Source organism: Dermacentor silvarum, unplaced genomic scaffold, assembly GCF_013339745.2.
Source record: "Dermacentor silvarum isolate Dsil-2018 unplaced genomic scaffold, BIME_Dsil_1.4 Seq2651, whole genome shotgun sequence".
Taxonomy (NCBI): Eukaryota; Metazoa; Arthropoda; class Arachnida; order Ixodida; family Ixodidae; genus Dermacentor; species Dermacentor silvarum.
Genome location: NW_023605951.1, coordinates 1 through 21,160, shown reverse-complemented (window position 1 = coordinate 21,160; position 21,160 = coordinate 1). Strand labels below are relative to the sequence as shown.

Here is a 21,160-nt window from a genome sequence, read left to right as displayed (position 1 = left end):
ACGCACCCAAGTTACAGGGTCCTCGTGGAAACCATAGAAATCAGGAACAGTCGTCGGTGCTTGCAGTGAAAGTGTGCTTTGTCCGACGACTGAAGCAAACGCGTCGGTCATTGTCTGAAGTCGTTTTGAGACAGCAGAGAGGGCTTGGTTGAGCTCACTAGCGCCGTCGTCCGCGAGAGCCACTGAGGAGGCCTGGACGCCGTCCCCAGATGATGTGGCGAATACTTGCGGCGACGAATGCGGTCCCGGTAACGTCCGTCCGCTTGCGATGCTCGGGGCCAGATCTTCCGAAGTCTCAGTATTAGCCGACTGCGCCATTGTAAAGGAAAGAACAGGAGACAGACACAGCACCCGTTCACTGGGCCGGCTGTTCTATTCACTTCCTCTTCTTTTTTCCCGTTTTTCCCCGTGTTACCGAGCTTGTGCTTCCACTTCATTACAATATGTATATACATGTATATTGCTTTTGCATTCTTATGCTATATGCGATTGAGTTTGTGTCAAACCATAATACGCAAGATAACAGATTGTGATTGTATACTGCGAGTCAATTCACACAACTGTATTATAACTATGGTTTCTATACAATAACATGAAAGTATCTGCATATACTTGTGTTTAGAATACTCGTATATCAACATTTTATACGTGATTATATTAGTACACCAGCCGCTACCGTGCCTGTCTGGGAGACCGGAGCTCTGTCAATCCGAAGAAATTTCGGCTTTTTTTCCGGCTCTCCCTTTTCACCTTGTGTATCTCGTGGTGAAATAAACAAGTTGATGATGATGATGATGATGAAAGGCCAATACGCATAGAATCTAAATCCTTAAGATGATGAAAATTATTTTTCTTGAATGTTTCAAGAAGCAATAATTGTCCAACAGACTTAAGGTATGACGCAGGGTCGCACGTGTTCAAACACGTGGCCACGCTCTGACTGTCCTACAAAAGCAATATTCCAAATACAAATACACACATACTAAAAACACTGAAAGCTGATAGCATTGCAGCTTTCGACTATTAAACAGCTCAAAAGATTTAACATCCACACAGTTGCACGCGTTAAAACGCGTAGAATGAAAGGATGCTCTGCAATGCAAAATCAAATATACCCTGTTATATACCCTTGACACTTCCAACATATTGGCTTAAGGCTAAAAACACAGCAAATCTAAAAACAGAAGGAAACTCAAAGCTTGCACAAAAAACAAACCATAATAATCTGATGTTTTCGTTAAAAAGAATGTGGTGAAATAGCATATTCTGTTCTGGTTTGCGATGTACTAATGACGTATAAATTGTACTTACGTAATAAGATTGATTCGCAAAGAAGGCTTCGTGTTCCTAAAAGAAAATTTATTTTTTAATTTTTTTAAACGTGCCCTGCGTAACCCGCATATGAATGCTATTAAACGAAGAGCTTTCGGCTAACCCAGAAAACAATTAGAACGAATCATATTTGAAAGTTATGCACTTGGTGTCGACACTGTATCATACATTTTTCTGCAAACTAATTGGTTACATGCGCTTTCATATGAATATCTGGTGCAGCAACCATAGACATTTTGTATAATGTCAGCAATCCTGTGCGATCATTGGGTTCCCGCCCCAATCGTGAATAATAGACACATGACGTGCGTAGAGGGATGGATGGGTGGATGATATGAGCTTCCCCTTTGAAACAGAGCGGTGGGTTGCGCCACCAAGCTCTTCTTATTTTCCCGAATGTCTTACCTGCCCTCATTTATTTTCTTCAAGACAAAATTTATAGCATCGAACTTTCTGAGCCATTATTGGGAACTCTGTTTTTGTGCCCCTCCGTTGTTAGTGGTCTCCGTACTTTTCGGACACAAACCACCCAATAATAATCTCTGTTGTGGACACGCTTAATTTTACCCTGCTTTCACTAAATCCAGGGGCTTCAAGGAGGCCAGCGGAGGCTACACCAAACGCCGGGTAGATATCTTCTCATTATAATGAGAAGATATCGACGCAGCATTATATAAGTTGTTCCCTGAAAAACTACTAGATTATTTGGCGTATTTCTTGCATAGTTGGGTTGGCGGCAGTGACGTGGCGTTTACATAGCTCCGCAACATAACGAACTTATGTTGCACGGAACCTTACAGCCCTTCTCGTGTATGTTAGAAGTTGTGAACACGATGTTGCTCGCCTCCTACGGTGTTATGCTATGGGCGCAATTTATCAGCACACCTAAGGTAGTGTTAAAGTGACATCGCCCACTGTGTCTTTAGCTCTGAAAGTGGACTCAACAGTGGTTCACATTCTTGTTGGTGATAATGGTTCTAGAATCACGGGCTTAATTCATATTGCTTCTTTATTTTTGCATTTTGTATTTTTATGAAGGACAGTACGAAATTTGACGTGTATCATGATACAAAGAATTAATTAGGCGCTACTTTCCTGGGCGTAAGAAATTATTACGTTTTCTTTCTTGGTGCAAACAAGAACATGACTAAGTGAGCGAGTGGCTGCATTTATGGATGAAACGCCGCTAAAGACAGTCAACGATAAAATAAAACGAATGTTCGCCTGCAACCTACGGAAATGTTTATTTCCGGGAACATAATTTATACCTCTTATATCGCCAAGAAAAAGCAGCTGCTGAGTATCGTAGGCTCAACCCTGAAGTGCGTGCTTTTTCACATTTCCCTAGATCCAAGGCGTTCTCAAAGAGGAGAAACACGCCACTGTACGCATCAGCGTCCTGGAAGTTTTCGCCACCAAGCGCAAAGTTAGATTGCTGTGCCGAATAGTCAATAACACCGATCGACCAAGTAGGCCATGTGGCCAGACAAGCCCTCATCAGTAAATGTGGTGCAGTGTAAGAGTTATCTCTGAAGTAGCGCTATCATGCGATTGTCCTTTCATTGGAGAAATTTCAGATAGTATCAGTGGCCGTTCGAGAGGGTAAGCAATTGATTTCAAGGCGAGAACTAGCAGCAATATGGCTATTCTCTGTGCCGTGTGCTGGTGTGTGCCAAATTTAAAAGTCAATGTATCTATCACAGTGGGCTGCCGCATGCAAGAATGCCATACTTCTCATGTATTGAACGAAGAAAAATTCCGACATTTGTGAATGGGTTATTATCACTAATACCACAAGAGATGCCTCAAAACATGATTCATTAAAGCTCTACCTCTGTGTTGTTCTTTCGTGCACTTTCAAGGTCTCTGAATTACCTTATATATAATAAAATTTCTGTGAACAGGCGTCGCAGCCTTCTTTTTTGTTGTTGTGGGTAGAGCGCTCTTCGCTCCCAAATGTATGGTTTGTACCACATCATTTCGGCCATCAAAATTAGTAACAATCAACCCCGGGCTATTCCTTAACACAATATACACATGGATTTGCTTCTTTGACACATTTATCATAGTCATGCTTTTCCTGGCAATTGTGCGTGAAAGAAAAGATTAGCGTGATTAGCGGCAATTGTGCGTGAAAGAAAAGTCGGGCCGGGTAGGGCAGTTTTTTCACGAGCTCGGGCAGGGCTCGGGCACGGCTTGTGCTTTTTGACCCGGGCCCGGGCCGGGCTCGGGTATTTTGACGCGGGCCCGGGCCGGGCTCGGACTTTCTGGTGATGTGCATGTAACGTGCAGCGAGTTATCCTCGCGCGTCTCAACTCTGAAAAAGCTGTTGCCCCGGCGCAGCTGGAAGCTAGCAGTGCTACTCCTGTGTACTTCCCTTTTCTTCTCCCGTCGTATGTTGCGCTGTTTGAACAGAACGTAAAAGTCCAGAAAGACCGAAGTCACCTCAACCCAAAGGATGCCATTGTATTCCTCACCTAAATCAATGTATAATGCTTTCAGCGTGGTGTAAGCGCGTTCGCGACTTGCTGATTCTTCAAAAGCAAATTGGTAAAGCGATGACTGGTTAGATAAGATAATTCGTCACGTGGCTGAAGTATTGCACTGCGTCCATCCATGGTTGCACGCATGTTCTCAACTAGTCGCCTAGCAGCAGCGCATTATGCTGCAACATGGAGGCACGAGAAGCTTTCTTTCTCCATTGACTCCGTCCATGCGTTGCGCTCACGACCGGTCGTAGCTGCGCTTTGGCTAGAGTGTACTAGAATACGGTTGAGTGGGAAGAGCGGCTGGGGCGGCGCATGCTTTGCAGTGAGGCGCCCCACGTTGAAAATACTGTGGCGGCACTGCGATAGATGTGGATTGGGCCGCATCAAGGTCGCGCCGTCGGAAACTGCTGGCGATAGTGCTCGGCAGGGTTATTCGTACTACTTTGCGCGCTGGTATTTGCGTTCAGACCACTCAAATGGTCTTCATAATTGCACATGACATACATTTATGCCTTAACAATAAATTCCTTTCATTCTCTTTTTTATTTAATTTTTTTTAATGCCGCTCGGTGGTCTTTTTCGGTCTCAGGCCAGGTTCGGTACGGTTTCGAGCCGGGCCGGGTCGGGCTCGGGCCTAAGGTAATGGGGTGGTGGGCCGGGCCGGGCGAGTAACATAGCTTATTTCCGGGCCCGGGCCGGGCCCGGGTCGCGGCATAAAACTTTTGGTCGGGCTCTGGCGGGTAGCCCAACGTAAAAACGGGCCCGGGCCGGGCCCGGGCTGAAAAATCGGCCCGTGCAGTGCTCTAATTCGAACACGGCTACCCACAGTCCGAAGGCGAACGTCACAACCTCAAGGCTATACACCCACGCTGCTCAGGACCCTCGAGACTGTAACGGGACACCGAGGGTCCCATTGCAGTCTAGTACTTTGGGACCCTCGTCTGTATATTTGATATGCTGTCATTAACATAATATCTACTAATAATAATAAACTGATTTCAAACTGATTTGTACAACATGCATTTATCGGAGTCATATGAGTGCATTGCACGTATCATTGTAACAGAACTAGCTATGGGTGATACTTGTAGATACTCCGATACTTGTCGAGCTCAGCTGCAGTGCACGGCTACCGACGGCAGACTACCAGCTCATCTGTGCTCACGTCGCAACCGACGGCGCAACTAATATCCGCGTATTTTCTTCTTTGTGTACAATGATTGCAAGGAGCGATAACAACGTTAAGAATATATTGCGGTTTGTGAGCGTCGGCGATTCATTCCGAAGCGCCGTTCGCTTTAGCTTTGACGTGAACCGGAGAAGGCCTAGCGACGATATCGGCGCCGTCTAGCGTTCGGTGGCGGTGGCGGTGAGGCTGCCGCACAAATGGGTTCCTGTCTCATCCTCTCTACGGCCATGAAATCTCGCCGTTCGCGAGGAAAACCGCCGTCGAACAGCGGCCCGCGAATAGCAAACGGTATGCGGCGAGTTACCGTGCCGGTAACGTGGACGGGCCTTAGGCGCGACTCAGCTCTTCTCGGCTACCCGCTGCCGTGCCGGCCCGTGCTCATGCGAAGCATGCCGCTACAGACCACGTGTTGCGCGCAAGTCTGGAAATGCCAACACTGTCGCACTCTGTTCGCGCAGCTAATCAGACCACTAAGCACGACTGTGTTGGAACGTGACTGATTTGGCACTTGCGTTGCGGGCTGTCGTTACCGATTCGCAAGGGCGCACAAGCGAGCAACACGACGAGGAAGGGCAGGGAGCGCGCGTACCTGCTAGCAGACAAACCCGAAGTCGTAGGTTCTTGTTCGACCAATGGACATCGTCACTGCCGTTGACATCACCAGATGCACCCTGATGACATCGTGACGACTGCTGGAGATACCGGAAAGGCCAAGAGAGGAGGACAGCACTGCTTTTTTTTTTTTTTTTTTTTTTTTTTCGGGGCGCCCGCGGCGCGCAGCGCTGCAGCGTTTGGCATCGGTGATCGTGACGGCATTCTGAACTCGATGCGCCTGTTTACTCGAAATGTTCAAAAAATACCTGAGGTGGTTTAGGGGCCCTTTAAGCAGCGGTAGCAACGAGCAATTCCTGTCTAGCGGAACGTAAACACTCTTGTGTATATTGTTTGTAAATTAAACACTGATTGCTTGCCGAAAATGATCTGATGCTCCACCTCATAAGGTCCCTCACAGTCCGCAAGTAGCTGAAATAATGGTTCTAATTTACATTTTATTTCATAGCACACGGTTTTTGCTGCCATTATAGGTTATTTAAAACATGAGATCGTTTGCCTACGCAATTTAAAACAGCCGGTGTAGGCGCCTGCAGTTCCGATTATGTATATTTCTGGCAGCGTTATTGCAAGACGTTCAATAACTGCATACATAATAAAGTCAAATGCCTAAATAGAAAATACTTACGGCTGCTTCAGCGCTGGTATTTTCGTTGTATCTATCATCAAGTTCCTAAAAGAAATATATTTTTGTTACAAATGGCCATGATATGCGATGGTAAAACTTCAAAATGTGCCTAAATATAATTCAACCTGGAAAAAAAAAACTGCCATAGCGGGGTACCTTGTCTGATTCGACAAACTACAAGCCGTCGTATGAGACGTTGAGAACAATTGCACTACAAGTAGTACTTTTCAGGTGACGAATAGTACAGGTAGTACGCACTGGCAATAAATAATGTACATAAAGATGTTTCCACAAACACTATGTAATATGTAAAATAGGTGTGCTAAAATAACAAAACGGTTCCTTCTGAGTCATGTCATCAGCGGCGGCGGCATGAGGTGACGGGTGACACGTAGTAAGTCGTCGCTAATAAACGAAAGTTAATTATAACTTCTAAAATTTAATTTCAGCTGGGTCAACGGAATTGGGAAACTTAATAGAGCTATTAGGTATAAGCAATATGAATTTTTCGATCTTGAAAAATTTTCATTATTCACGAAAATGCGGCATCATAAATTGTAACTATAAGAGTGCTTGAAACCAAAACGAAAGTCTGAAGCAACCGCACAGCTTCACCCTTCGCGGTGAGGTTTCTCCTTACGTCATACAGCTTCCGGTAACCACTGCGCTAAATTTACATCCGCATAGCGCCGCTTAGGCATCGAGAGTGTGGATCGGCGTACCAATGATGCCAAAGTAGCGCTGCTAATTTACCATTACAGCGCCTCACCACGAATGTTTGAAATGAAATTTTCACTCATTGCATTATCCAATAGAAAATACTTGCACAACATGAGTCCACAGCTTATGCGTCCAAATTAGGTACAGCAGATTTACTCGTCACGACATTGAAACCTAATACTTTTTTGAGCTCAGAAGCACCAAGTCCACACAGTTGATGCCAGTACCAAGCGTAGTACATTGTTATCGTGCGCAGAACCAAATAAATTTATTTAAAGCACTCTAATACGACCAAACGCTTTTTGAACTTCAGAGTCAACACGACGATTGTATTTACTATAGTACATCTAGTGAAAATAACTATTTTTCTCTCTTCAAATACTTCAAGGTAAATAGAACTGCTTCAAATTATTTTTCATACATATTTTAAGAAAGGTACGTCATTTCAGAAGTTCATACCCATAATTTCTGGCGAGCAGAATTGTCTATTGCTTAAAGAACATTTCTTTCAGTGCAAAATACACCAGAAATATTTATTGTTATGGAAATACTTAGAATTAGTATTACACATATGTGATGTCGCAGCAGTATGTCGCAACAAGAAATATGAGGTCCTCACCAGGAGCAATTTTTTGTCTTCCGCTTTGTATTGCTTCAGGAAACATGAAGTTCTGTTCTTATACGACGCAACGGAATTTTCAGTCATTGAGCTTTTATATTCCCCTTTTACGTTGTCCTTGGTACCTAGGGCAAAGAAGAGAAACTATAGATATGTATACATGAATAGGTTTATTTGCACGTTTATACGTTCTGAAGCTCAGCATTCAATTGCAAACAGCAAGCTCTATTTTCGGGTAAGTGAACTTTCAAGTGTTGCATTATCTATTTTTTTTTTCTGTAATCTAACACAAGCAGTAACATTTCCATCCCCTGTAGTGTATCACTGATATATAGTAGGACTTAACGGGTGCAGGTATATTAACAGCTAGAAGACTTCCTATAAACATTAGGATGTTTAGTGTAAATTAGTAAGCCTCTTTAAAAGCAGTCTGTTAAGATGACGTAGAGTAAATTACACGATGTTAATCAAATATTTCATCAAGTGGCACATTTAAGAAAGATGGCAAGAAATGGGGACGTTAGAGCGTCAATGTTTGTAATCGTGAACGTCTCGCAGATTTGGCTTAATTAAAAAAAAGAAAAAAAATCACCACCCCTTCAACTCCGTGAAAATGGACCAACAGCGAAGCTGTGTTAGATACACTGAGTGTTGCACCACGCAAGACAAACTTTGCAAGCACTGTTTCCTTCTATGTGTTTCCGCCTCTCGGGCGCGCACTTTGGGATCGGCCTCCCGGCGCTGCCATTTAAACTGTCATATCTGGCGCGCAGCGCGGGGTCGGCCCTACGACTGCCAGCCCGTTCACGAGCCAAGTCTCGCTGACACTCACGATAGGCAGCTTCTTCCTCAGGAGCACGCACTACTCGTGGTTTTTCCGTAGCTGTAGCTGGGATAGAACGTGCGGAATACTAATCCAAAGCTCCGTGTATACAACCAACGCTAACGCGAACTTCAATCACACCCCTCTCCTCCGTTGACCTACTTTTTTCCTACACCGTCATTGGTTGGCGCGCCTCACGCTCTCGCCCTCCACCACGAGTATTGGATGGCGTGACTTACGTCAACCCCCCACGCCGTTCTCCATTTCATCTTTACCCTCTCACAGAATTCTCACAGGGTGAAAGGGGTCACTTAAACCCCTTTCCCGCCGTTGAGCTCTTTACCTCTCCTCTCCCGCGATGTCAAGTGGCCCCGTTTTAGCGAATTCCGACAACGACGGCACCGGGTCCGCATAAACAGCTTCGCTGTAAATAATCAATGAGCTCACGCGGGAAGCAGCTGCAGGGCATTTGGTCGTCTTGTGATGGAATCCTATGAGCCACAATGATGGAAGGCAGCAGTGTGCAGGATGAAGGCGTTGGGTAAGGTTACAGAGCGCACATGCGGGAGGCCGCGATATTGCCACCGAAGTGTCGGGCCATGGTTAAGTTTACTTAGGACTGCACGTTCATAGTAAATTACGGACCTGGATGGTGAACGCGAAATTAGTGAACAATTACTGGCAATGAGGAGTACAACAGAAGAATTTAAATAATGCTGCATACACGAAAGAGATAAAGCTTGATTTTTCTCATGCCCATTGACGATTACCTCTTCTGCTTCTGTGGCATTGTGAAACATTTATCGGGTGGGATCCTATTGATAGCAGAATAACGAAGAATGAAGATTCATTGACTTTTACCTATGATGCTGATGGTATGAGCCAGCTCGGAAGCAATTACGCCTCCGATGCCACCATAGTTCAATGAGCTGAAATAGAAAAATTCGCAGTTTGTGTCACTCACTTCTGCTAGTCGTCATCGTATCCGGTTGCATGTATTTCGCTATATATATATATATATATATATATATATATATATATATAATTACCAATTACCAATCGCCAATTAAGTTTTCAACTAATTACCTGATAGCCCATATTGTAATCTACAAATTGTAGCCGTGGAGTTCGCAAGGCGGATCCACTTGGAATGAATTCCCGGGAATACACCGCTTTCGAGATATTAATTCCCGAACTTTGCAAAGAAATGCATTGGCGTTGCAGTTAGTTTCTTAACAAAACGTCGCTTTATGCATTGAAGCACAACATTAACTGGAACGCCAATGCATTTCTTCACAAAGTTCGGGAATTCATATCCCGAAACTGGTGTCATCCCGAACTTTGTGAAGAAACTGGTGTCATCCCGAACTTTGCGAAACTGGTGTCATATATATATATATATATATATATATATATATATATATATATATATATATACAGGCGGTCACAGCTAAATGTAGTCAATGTTGTAAAAACGACGGAGTGTGCTAGGAGGCTCAAACCAACTCAGTGGTGTTGAGGATCGCGTGTCCTAGTCTGCGGTATTTTTTTTTTTTTTCGTTTACGGGTCAATCGTCTGGTGGCTCTGAAATAGTGACGCGATCACGTGGTTGTTTTTGTATTTCGCGGGCTTTCTTTAAAGGCAATTACAAGACGCTCTATCAATGGCACTTAGTTGCAAACACTTCACTCGGCCATTTTTAAATGTGATCTACAACTTTCGTATGGGCACTTTCTTGGTGAAACCAATATTAAAAAAGTTGGGCAATTAGTTTATACAAATTAGGTCACTTTGGAAAACGAAAAAGAAATACCGCAGACTAGGACACGCGATTCTCAACATCACTGAGTTGGTTTGAGCCTCCTAGCACACTCCGTCGTTTTTGAAACATTGGCTACTTTTAGCTGGGACACTGTGTATATCTATATATATGTATACACAGTGTCCCTTTACCGGGAATTTCTTGGTAAGTACATGTCCGTAGAAGTACTTCATAGCAGGATAGTCGATTTATACTGACATCTTTTGTCTACTGGGCGAACTTTACACACACCGTTGGCATAGCAATCTTTGCGTAGGTGCATCGTGAACATCACTCGCATTGTACAAAGCTGTGCGAGTGTGCCAAAGCAGAGCATTCCTCTGGATGCACAATAACTAACAGTACTAGTAAACAATACTTCATTTTAGTCTCTTCTTAACGCTGCCTCTTATTCTCTTTCACGAAGTCGATTTCCCTTGTTTGCTGGTCATTACCAATGATTACAGAGGAAATATAATTGAATGTATGAATTATAATTATAACGAGGGGGAGGAGCCTGGGTGTCAGAGCAGAGGAAAAATGTGCCAGTAAAACAAAATTGACCAGCATGATGGATGGGCCGCTACAAACTAATTACGGGATAACTCATCTCACGATGACTCTAGATGGCAATGCGATTCGCATTTGAGCAATGTAGGGATATACCATATTTCTCAAGTGGCATTTATATAACATCTGTAGTGGCCATTCTGAGACTTTTATTACTTCAGGCAATTAATTTCGTTTGCTAGAGTTATGGTAAGACGGAGACATTCATGATGCTATTTTTCGCAATAGCAAGTTGGTTATAAAATTCTAGCTAGGGCTGTTCCTTTTTATACCATTTCGTGAAAGTAATGGTCGTCTAAAGGCACCAAGAATTCAAAGTCAGCGCTGGTTTTTATGTGTCTCTATTTTGTCCTTGTCTAGTTCGCGCAATTTTTTTGTTTGCCATGAACCAAATAGCCTATTCCAAGATTTTTCTACACCAAGAAGTTTGATGTTACTTTAATGCTGGCCAAGCAACGACGACTGCTTGGAAATGTATACACATACACTTCACCTGGGGAAACTACTGCGGAAAGCTCAAGTACGTCAGACGGCACATAAGCCTTCCTGACGTGAATGTCAAATGAACTAGTTTCAAAGAAGACAGGGGAGACATTCCAAGTGAGCCAAGGATTTACGAGGGAATAAAATCTGAAATAAGTCTCATGAACTGTCAACTTCCTGGCAAAACAAGCAAAACGCCCAGTGCAATGTCCTGCTTAATAATTTATTGTATTTGGTTATGCTAGAGGTGTTTCACAAATTCAGAGTTTTTAAAGCTTGCGAAAATAATTCAGCATTTTAGCTTTATATTTACATCTGTAGCGTATGCTAGCTTCAACACAGGAAGGCGTTCAATGCAACTGGATCTCTGTCATGCCATTATGACTTCACAGACGTAATGCAGTGATGGTGGCTATTGGCCTTTGGTTGTCATGGCACAAATACCGCTAGCAGTTGAGGAATTGGCTACTACCCGCGAGCTCTCAATGTTGCCCAGACACCTTTACCAAAGAAAGTGTGGCAGCAACAGCACCCTGGTAAAGCTGCATTGGCCATGCTTAAAACAATTGATCCGCTCCCACACTATTAATATATATCTGATACAGCAACAGAGATAAATAAGCACGCAGGAACTTCTCGATTTTGGAAATTCTTACCGTGGAAGTCCCTGCTGGAAAAATGGAGATACAAGGAGTGTGTAGGGAATTTCTGAAAGAAGCAAATATTTCAACTGTGTGGTGTAAGTTGTAAGACATTCTAAATAAATGTAAGTACAACAGATAATAGTAACTGTTACGGGCCTTCCATTGAATTGCGATGTTAAGTAGCACCAGGCTGGCTTAGAAGCATATTGTAATGTTTCATTTCTCTTTAGGAGCGCCAATTACAACGCTTTGCAAGTGAAAATGAACCTAGAAATGTCAGAACACAATTTGGTTTTTTTCAACGTGTTCATAAATCAGCGTACTTGCTGTGACTCACAGCTATTGATTGCAGCCAATGCTTTTCAGGGAAACGTCGATTGAATAAAAGATTTCAATTTATATACGATTACACTGCATCGCATACGTTAATCACCAAATCACGGCAAAAGCCTAGGAATTCAAAGCTTTACGACTACATACTACAAGGTATGTAGTTGGAAGTCTGTTAGTGTGTTAAGTGTTCAGCAATCGGTACATTAGAGCTTCTTTGCTATCTGTATGTACTGCACTCAGTTTATTTATATTTTCTGTCCATTGTATATTGGCTCCTTTTGACGGACGTCGGCCGATTAGATATTTGTTGCCACTGCATATATATTTCTGTGTCAAGTTTAAATATTTACTGTATGCATGCTGTTGGGGGGTTTGCTGTTTTTCTCCGCAAAAGTTCTGTAGCCCCAAAAAACGTGCTGGGATAGAGCGAGTCAATCTAGCAAAGTACTTGCATCTCCTGGAAACATTGCCTAGTCTAGAACATTTCAAAGCAACCGCAATCATTTCTACTAACGTTAAATAAAGCTTTTAGGCAATCTCAGCAAACGTGCGAAGAATGTAGACTTGCCAGCCAGCTCTTATATCGAGTTTCAGAACCTAGTAATGCGTTTAGGCAATGCAGGACATTTCGGAGTATATGTTGTCCTAACCTTTAGAGTACCTTGTTGCTAATATATATGCCAGATGTTTCCAATTTTCTTGTCACTGGAGAAATCTTCACGGTAATTGTTTAGCGTTGTCATTATGTATATTTCCCGCTCAACCCGATCGATTGCAAGCTAACTACGGCCATTGTTGTGGAGATTAAGGTTACTTGTGAAACAATCCTTTGTGTAGGTTAAAATAGGACTGATGCAAGTATTATGCCAAACGCCAGCTTACGCTATTATTCGCAGCAATTCAGCTTTTTTTGTTATTTGAATGCTTACCAATTTTCGTCCAATGTAAATCGTGAGTAGGGTGACCTTTTCTTGGACTGTGGTCCCAACTACATGCACAAGCAAGGAGAAACCAGAAAACAAGAAATACGCGGCAATCAATAGGTTTGTGTAGCACAATTGCTTAAAAAGTTATGCATTGCGGTAGAAAATGATAGATTTCAATCTATCAATACCTACACAAATAAGGTATTTAGGATAGCAAAGTAGACGTTGTGAACGTGGTGCATGTTTCGTAGCGCTATCGCAATCAGATTTTGTCAGTTTTGTAACAAACACTTTTTGTCAGTTGAGCTATGAGCCTAATGGGGTGCACCCTTTGCTGCTCAGAAAGCAAAAAAAAAAAAACTCAATAATTCCTCAGGCTCACCATAAGGGCAAGTTATTTAGAGTTGTCTACAACTCTAACGTTATTTTAGAGTTGTCTACAAAAAAATACAAATTCGTTTGAATGGTCGTGCATGTTGCTCGCATGTTGGAATTCCCCCCACATGTGTGTTTACCTATCGTAGTAAATCCCTAGTAATTCCACCTTTCCTAGTAAATTTTCGATTGGTAATATATTTACTCTAATTACATTGCCTGTCATTCTTTTGAGAAACAGTGTGTGTAACTATTGCCGTAACTGCTACAACATTCAGAAACAAGAACATAGTTTATGTCGCAGAACGCTTAACCAAAATTCCAACGTGTACAGTTTAAAAGCAATCACTGCTGCACTGAAGTATTCTTCATTGCAAAAGCTGCCGACATGTGCCTGATGCGATCATCGACATAGGTTTTATGATACCACATGATTGAGACTGCGCACAGACATTTTCCGCAGATGTGAAAGCAACTGGCTGCTCGTCATGTTCATAATCTCACAGCATTTGCACTAGAACATTCATGTAATCTGAAAACACGGGGAGAGCTCCATGCAATAAATGCCGAACTGGAGCTACGAAATTCTGCCAGATGATTTCTTAGTAAAGAAAACTCGCTCACACATAGACACAATAGGGAAAAGGGTGAACGGACAAATGCTCTTCACACTGCTTTTTGTCATTTACAACGTTTGTATGAATTGCGTGAGGATTCCTAGAACAAAGTATTTTCTCAAAAGCCGAATTGCACGAAGCTTGGCACACTGCCTTGAATTGTAAAATCCATTTTGCACTAGCATATGAAAACTACTCAGTGATTGATGTTAGAAGTCATGTGCCTCAGCAAGACAGAAATTCAGATTTTTTTCTCATCCACGTGCGCCCTAAGCGTTTGGCACCAAATGCAAAATAATAAGAATAGAAGAATCAGCTTTATACAGAAAACCATACATGTGCCACTAATGGTGGAGCAGCCCTCAACTACGATAGATATCATGCAACGCATGTGAAAACCATAATTATCTTATGAACAAAACGTTATCAATGTAACCCAGTGACCTTCCATTTCAGCCCATTCTGCTACACCTCGGAAGCACTGATCGGGATTTCTGTAAACTGCTTCATGCAGTTAATTAACACTTACTTGCACTTATAATATACTCAACAGATTGGCCTGCAAGTCCTAGCTTTTGGCAGAGCTATTGGACGATGGAACAACGCTAAATGTTTTGCGCTAAAGTTCGCTCAACAACACGTCATAAACTGGTACGGGTCGTGCAGCGTTGGCGGTAAATTTCATGCTGTTTCTAGCATCTGCACTGTTTCAGCCGAATGCTACACATTCAGCAAAATATTCAACTGAACAAATGAAAACGTGTGCCTCACCTACAGTATTATCTGTCCTTCTTATACGCAGTTATTAGGCTTGAAGTGTAATTCGCAGATACATTCACTATCCCGTTGTGACCCTATCAAACAATATTTTCCAGCCAAGCTGTATATGGGTACGGCAAATCCGTCCTCCACGAACAATCCGCATATGCCTGTCAAAAATTGGTCTAATCGAAAAGATTTAATGATTCACTATTTCATAGACAAAAGCCTAAATATACTCGCCTTCTCACCTGTAAATATTAGTATCAGATCAACTTGTGTATTTATCATTTGTTTTTATTCCTTTTTTTTCACTCTACTCTGGAATCTTTTAATCCCATTCGCCATCCCTATACAGGGTAGCATACCTGCAGTTGTACACGCGCCGCAAAAATCTGTTTTTCTAATAATGAGCCTCTGTCGCTGGCTCTTCGGCGACACTCGGCGCAACTGAGCTAACGCGGTCGTGCCACTGCTCACGATTTCATCGTCGTCGTCTCCTCCTTCCACAGCTGAGTCCGTTGCCGCTAATCATTCCAGATGAGAATTTCCTTTCTCTGCTGTCTTTGTAATGGGGAGGCCTCGTTCACGGGGGTATGAGCCATTCATTACCATGAGGAAACTATCATAATAATCAACTATCATCATCAACCTTGGCTCGAGCGTCGTCATCTTCTTCCACAGCAGGCTCATGGCGCCCCTCGGCGCAACCGCTCGAGCGCGCTCGTGCGTATGCTCCCGCGGTCGTCGTCTGCTTCCACAGCTGGTTCAGAATTCTATGTCACTTCTGCAGCATGTGCTTAACAGCTTCGCTGGTCATCCACCTTCACAGAGTGGAATAGCTTATGATTTTTTGGGTGTTGACGTGTTACCTTAATGGTCGCATCTACAAGTAAAAGACTAGAATTTTTTAGAAGTTACTGACGTCCTGTTTCGCACCACATGAAGCTTTTTCTGTAGAATTCACTGCATCTAAATTAAAATGCACCACACCCACTTAGAATCACTATTTACGATACCTAACAGAAGACAAGGCTCGATTTCAAAAGTGCGGCAGTAGGTTTGTTCACTCTTCTTATTCCTATGGCCTGTGTACATACTTCGTGAAAGCCGAAAGCAACTTGTTACTTCTCTAATCATATCTATATTTCTGGTGTTGAATTCCCCGTTCACAGTGCTAAACAACACCATAATCTCGAAATTATATTTTGGTTTATGACGGATGTTAAATTAAACTCTAGGGCAGTTATGGTTAACGCAGAAATACGTGCTGGTTTGTCATTAGGAGGTCCATGTGTAGCGGCAGCGCATAAGGCTAGAAAAGGAACACCCAGAAACACGACAGTGACCGTCCTCTTTGCACCCGTTTCTTGTCCCATCTATCGCGCTGCAAGAATGCGTAATAGTGAGTTCTGGATTCACATTTAGAATTTGTCCAAGGCTAAAATCATGTGGATCCCATGCACTGTGGGAATCGATGTAAGCGAAGCTTTCTGGGCTGTTTGCGTTGATTGACGATAATTAGCGGTGCTGTTGACGGCGAATGTTTTATTCAACGTTTAGTGCAACACGAGAGTGGTGAGTTGATATTAAACGTTACCTTGCGTGTGCCACTGCTGTTTGTCTGCGTGGTACACACAACACACAGGGGTAGGTATTTGCTTGAGGCGTTGTTGTGTGCTGTATTTCATAACCTCTGAGAGGGTTGAGCATTATCACATCCTCACATGGCGCATCGCATCGTGGCAAAAGCACTAGCTTTTAATTGTATTTTGCGACTGTACGTGCCAAAACCCCAATCGTACTATGGGGCACGCCGTATTCGCGGACTCCGAGTGAAATTTGACACCGTGGTGCTATTTTAACGCGTCCCTAAATCCAAGTGCACGAGCGTTCTTTTTATTTCGCCCCGTTGAAATGGGGCTGTCTCGGTTGGAATCAAACCCCTGACCTCAAGCAATGCCATGCTACCGCGGCGGGCACAGAAGTATCGTTTGACGGGTGACCGCTTCCGAAGTGTGGCATAGACACTACCATCCACTTTGAGGTGGCCTTGCTTCTGAACACCCTGCGTAAGTGCTCCGCTTGACAGGAGTACAGGAGGCATACGTGAATTCTCCAATATCTACAAGGAATGCATACAAGGAATGCACAGCAACCTTGGTTCTCCCCAAGAAAAGCATAAAGTTACCAATCACGAAAGGGGTCAGGCAAGGAGACACAATCTCTCCAATGCTATTCACTGCATGCTTAGAAGTATTCAAGCTCTTAGACTGGGAAGGCTTAGAACCGCTGTCGTGTGTATAGTAGCAGCGTTTGCTTGCTTTCTCGCGTCACCTCTTCTCTATCCCTACCCCCCCCCCCCCGCCCCCCATTCGCCTTTTTATGGCAACTGCAAGCGAAGACTGGCAAGGCTGTTATTCACTCGTTTCGCGACTCCCTGGGCTCTACACATTATATGCCTCCTCTCAAACCATTAAGTCTACCTTCCCTCTGGACTTGCACGCTAGTAGACAGGTAAGTGCTGCAATTTCTTCAATGGTTTTGCGGCGAGTCACGGATAATTACAGCTGTGAAGAGGCTAAAGTATTGACGCCCTTAGAGCTCCAGAGCGCGTGGTGTGGTGCACAATCGAAACGGTGCAAAGGTCCAAACAAGTTTTTCGCGTTGCCTTTCCTCTCTGCCGCGCTCCTGTCATGTATACACGCGCTTGAACCACCCCCCGACCCGCTGTGCCAGGCAGCAGCAGCAACAGTGGAAAAGGCGAGGAAAATAAAGCTTCCCTCTTAATACCTTGGCACACAGCACCTCACTTAGTATTTTCAACCACACATTACTCACCCCAAATTACCCTCGAATGGATACCGAAGCTTACGCAAGCGCATTTTGTATGAATTTTCTTTAAAGTGGTACAAGGCTTCTGAGAAAGAAATGTTCAAAGGAAAGAGTGGTACCTAGAAGGAAAAAAATAGTGATGATAACGTTGGAGCGAGAAAATGTAGGCATCTCATTAAAGCACCTAAGTTTGTTTGCTAGCCTCACCTAAATGTCCGTTACAATGTAAATTATTATTTACGCATTTCAGTTTGTGATATACCGTTCCATTATATGCTCCAGTGGCTGTGCTTTTATGTAGGGTGTTTCACGTAATTTAACCACGGATTTAAAAAAAATCGCTAAGCGCAACTGAATTAAATCAACGACATATCTTTTATCGTTATGTGGTGCTCTTTGTAGTATCTTTTATATTGCACCTAATTAGTTAATAAATAGGGTCAATTATTGGTAATTTTTATTATGAACTCGAGGGCCATGTGCGCTTCGGTATGTTGTAGAGGGCATTCCTAAACGACCGATCCGATTTTTTGTGGCAACGGACATGCTGCGTGGTGATTTTTTCTGGCGTTTAAAGAAAGCCCGCGAAATATCAAAGTAAACCACGTGACTTCGCTCATACGCTATCGCATTGCAGCGCTCTCAACCGTGCTTCGAGCGAAGCGACCGTGTGCACGGTCTGAGGCGAAGTGAGCGGCCGTGGCTATAGGCACGCGTCGGCCTCCGCGTGCGACGGCGTTCCAAGCGCGTTCCTGGCGCATTCTCTGTCCCGATCCCAGCCGTGGCGCTGTGGTGGATGACAACGTTTTCGATGCACGTGACAGGCCACACTTCTTTTTAAATCCAGCGGCCGTATTATAGGCATCGGCTTCACAGTGCGTCAGCACCTTCCACGGCGGCATGCGGAAAAGACGGGCAGCCATCTTTACCATTTCTTTCGCTTGAAGCACGACTGAGAGTGCTGCAATACGATAGCGCATGAGTGAAGTCACGTGTTCTTATTTGATATTTCGCGGCCTTTCTTTACACAACGGAAAAAATCACCACGCCGCATGAACCTTTCCTCAAAAAGTTGGATGGGCCGTTTTTAGAACGTAACAACACGCACTTGGCCCTAAAGTGACTACTAAATATTTTGCGTAATTGAAATTAGTTAATTACCTAATTAGGAGCAATATAAAAATAACCTAAGGAATGCCACATGGCGGAAAATCATATGTCGTTGGTTTTATTCAGTTGCGGTTAACCATTTCTTTAAGGCCTTGGCTGAGTTACCAAAAACACCCTGTATACACTCCCCTAAGCTATATCCACTCACTTACAAGGCTATCGTCTCTATACTGGTACGAAACATATACCGTAGTGGGACGCTGAGCGCCAAAGGAATATACATGACATACTTGAACTGTTTAACAAAAATGAAGCTACAAATAATATTAGTAAAACGAAGTATCTTCCCTAGCCTATAATGTATAAAATAGTTCGAAAAATTCACATAGCGTCACCTTAATACGCAACGTACTGCTATGAAGCCTGATGCACAAGACGGTACTAATAATGACCATAATTTGCATCCTTCATTCTTGCATGTGCGGCCAAATTCAACTGCCATGCTCTCGTATTCTCGCATTTCCATGCAGATTACTGTTACGCGACGTGACAAACGCGATAATTGTTTGAAATTGCTTGACGTTGTTGGCATGATAGATTAACTATTGGACTGTGGCCTTGTGGTTAGTATATCGGGCTTCTGCGCTGGTGAACACAATGTTATCCCACTAACCACCACGTATTCTTTAAGCGAAGTTTTCTTTGAGAACCTTTCTTGATTGTGACTTATAATGGCTGCAGCTGCGTCTGTCTTGCTGAGTAGCTTACACACAAAAACATTACACAGGTCGAAAGCAACATGCAGAAATCTAGTTCATGAAAGGATCAGTTTGTGAAGCAATTTTTAAGGTTATCAAACCAAATGCTATGCTTACAAATGACTTATATTAGAGCGTTCGCCATGTTCTCACATAAAAAGTTTTGTTTAAGCCCCAGACGGATCACAACTATTCTGTAACTGTTTGTGCTCTACAGTCCTACGAAGTTATGCGGACATGCAAACAGCCATTCATGTGAATGTACACTCTGAGACGTCGACGTAGTAATGCTGCGAGGACGAGAACAATGTTGGTTGTTTAGCTAAGCGAAATTTCGGGGTATAGATGTAATCACATTGAATAAAAAAACTGTAAGAAATATTCCTGGTTGCAATTTCTGCGTCAGTGTTCTAATGTAAACGGGCCAGCGTGCAAGCCCAATCCTCACACATGCTACACATCCCGATGAATGCGCGAATCGCCCACGGACGCTAACAATTAGAGCACAGCTTTGCTGCGCTGTGAGACCTGTTTTTTTTCCATTGAGGAGTCCGTAGGGTTCTGTTGCGTGTTCTTCGTGCCTGTTTTAGTTACACTGCAATAGCTTCAGCAAACAATTACTATCACGTTCATCCTTTGTGACATCAATGCGTCGACGCTTCACAGCGTCCATTTGCCCATATCGCTGTTTGCATATCGACATAGCATTCGAACAGTCTAGAGCATAAGCATAGCATTAGAGTTTTCTTATTGCAAAATTGGACTCAATACTATACAAAGCAATAATCATAAAAAAAGCTGATAAAATTTCAGAGATCAAACTATCTATTGGTCTGCTACAACAGCAAAAGAAATCCACTCCCCTTCCATCTCCTGACTTTGAACGTCTTTTATAATAAGCAACTCGACATGCACCAATAAACAACTTCGTTTTTCATTTAGGTTGCAAAGGACCATGTTTTTTTTTACTCAAGCCCATCTATATCTGCAATTAATAAAGTTGAGACATTGATACCGGCGTTCTTGTATGAAAACAATAATTCATGCAAATCTTAGAAAATAAAGAGCTAAACCGACTTTCTAATAAGTTTGTTTAAATACCCGCGATGTGAACAATTATACGTGAATTCAAGTTAAACATTTACATCACTTCTGTTGTTTCGCACTTAGGCAAGTGGAAATTCATATTTAGGAGACTCTAGCAATGTGCTGAGTTTTGACATTTGCACTTACGTATGGGTAGCGAGTTTCGAGTGCTGATATGTTCAATAGCATGTCAGGGTATCCTATTCGTAATGTCACGTTTTCCAACTGAAACAAAATGAAACGATTTTTTATGGGCGTAGAGAAGAAATTTATACACTAATTGCCTATGCGAGTATGAATACCGTACTTTTTCGAGCTTTCAACACGGTTAGTAAATATACCACCTGTGGCATGTCTGTCATAATTATTATTAGATAAATGATGTATTTTTATTACGATACACAACTGTCAGGCAATTTTAGACATATTGCCACGACGGCATTACCTATT

At 43.0% G+C, this 21,160-nt stretch overlaps 1 protein-coding gene across 1 annotated transcript; it reads right to left on the bottom strand.

Annotated features, from left to right (window-relative positions):
- Positions 1–6,250: 6,250 nt before the first annotated feature.
- Positions 6,251–20,939, bottom strand: LOC119434834 (neprilysin-1-like; the record flags this gene model as incomplete). The annotated part of the gene is made up of 7 exons (XM_037701887.2): positions 20,858–20,939; positions 17,763–17,875; positions 13,174–13,232; positions 11,924–11,975; positions 9,274–9,341; positions 7,590–7,714; positions 6,251–6,295 (listed from the first exon to the last, which is right to left on the bottom strand). Coding segments are annotated over exons 1-7 (504 nt in total), but the record flags the coding sequence as incomplete, so codon positions are not given.
- Between the last annotated feature and the right edge of the window lie 221 nt (positions 20,940–21,160).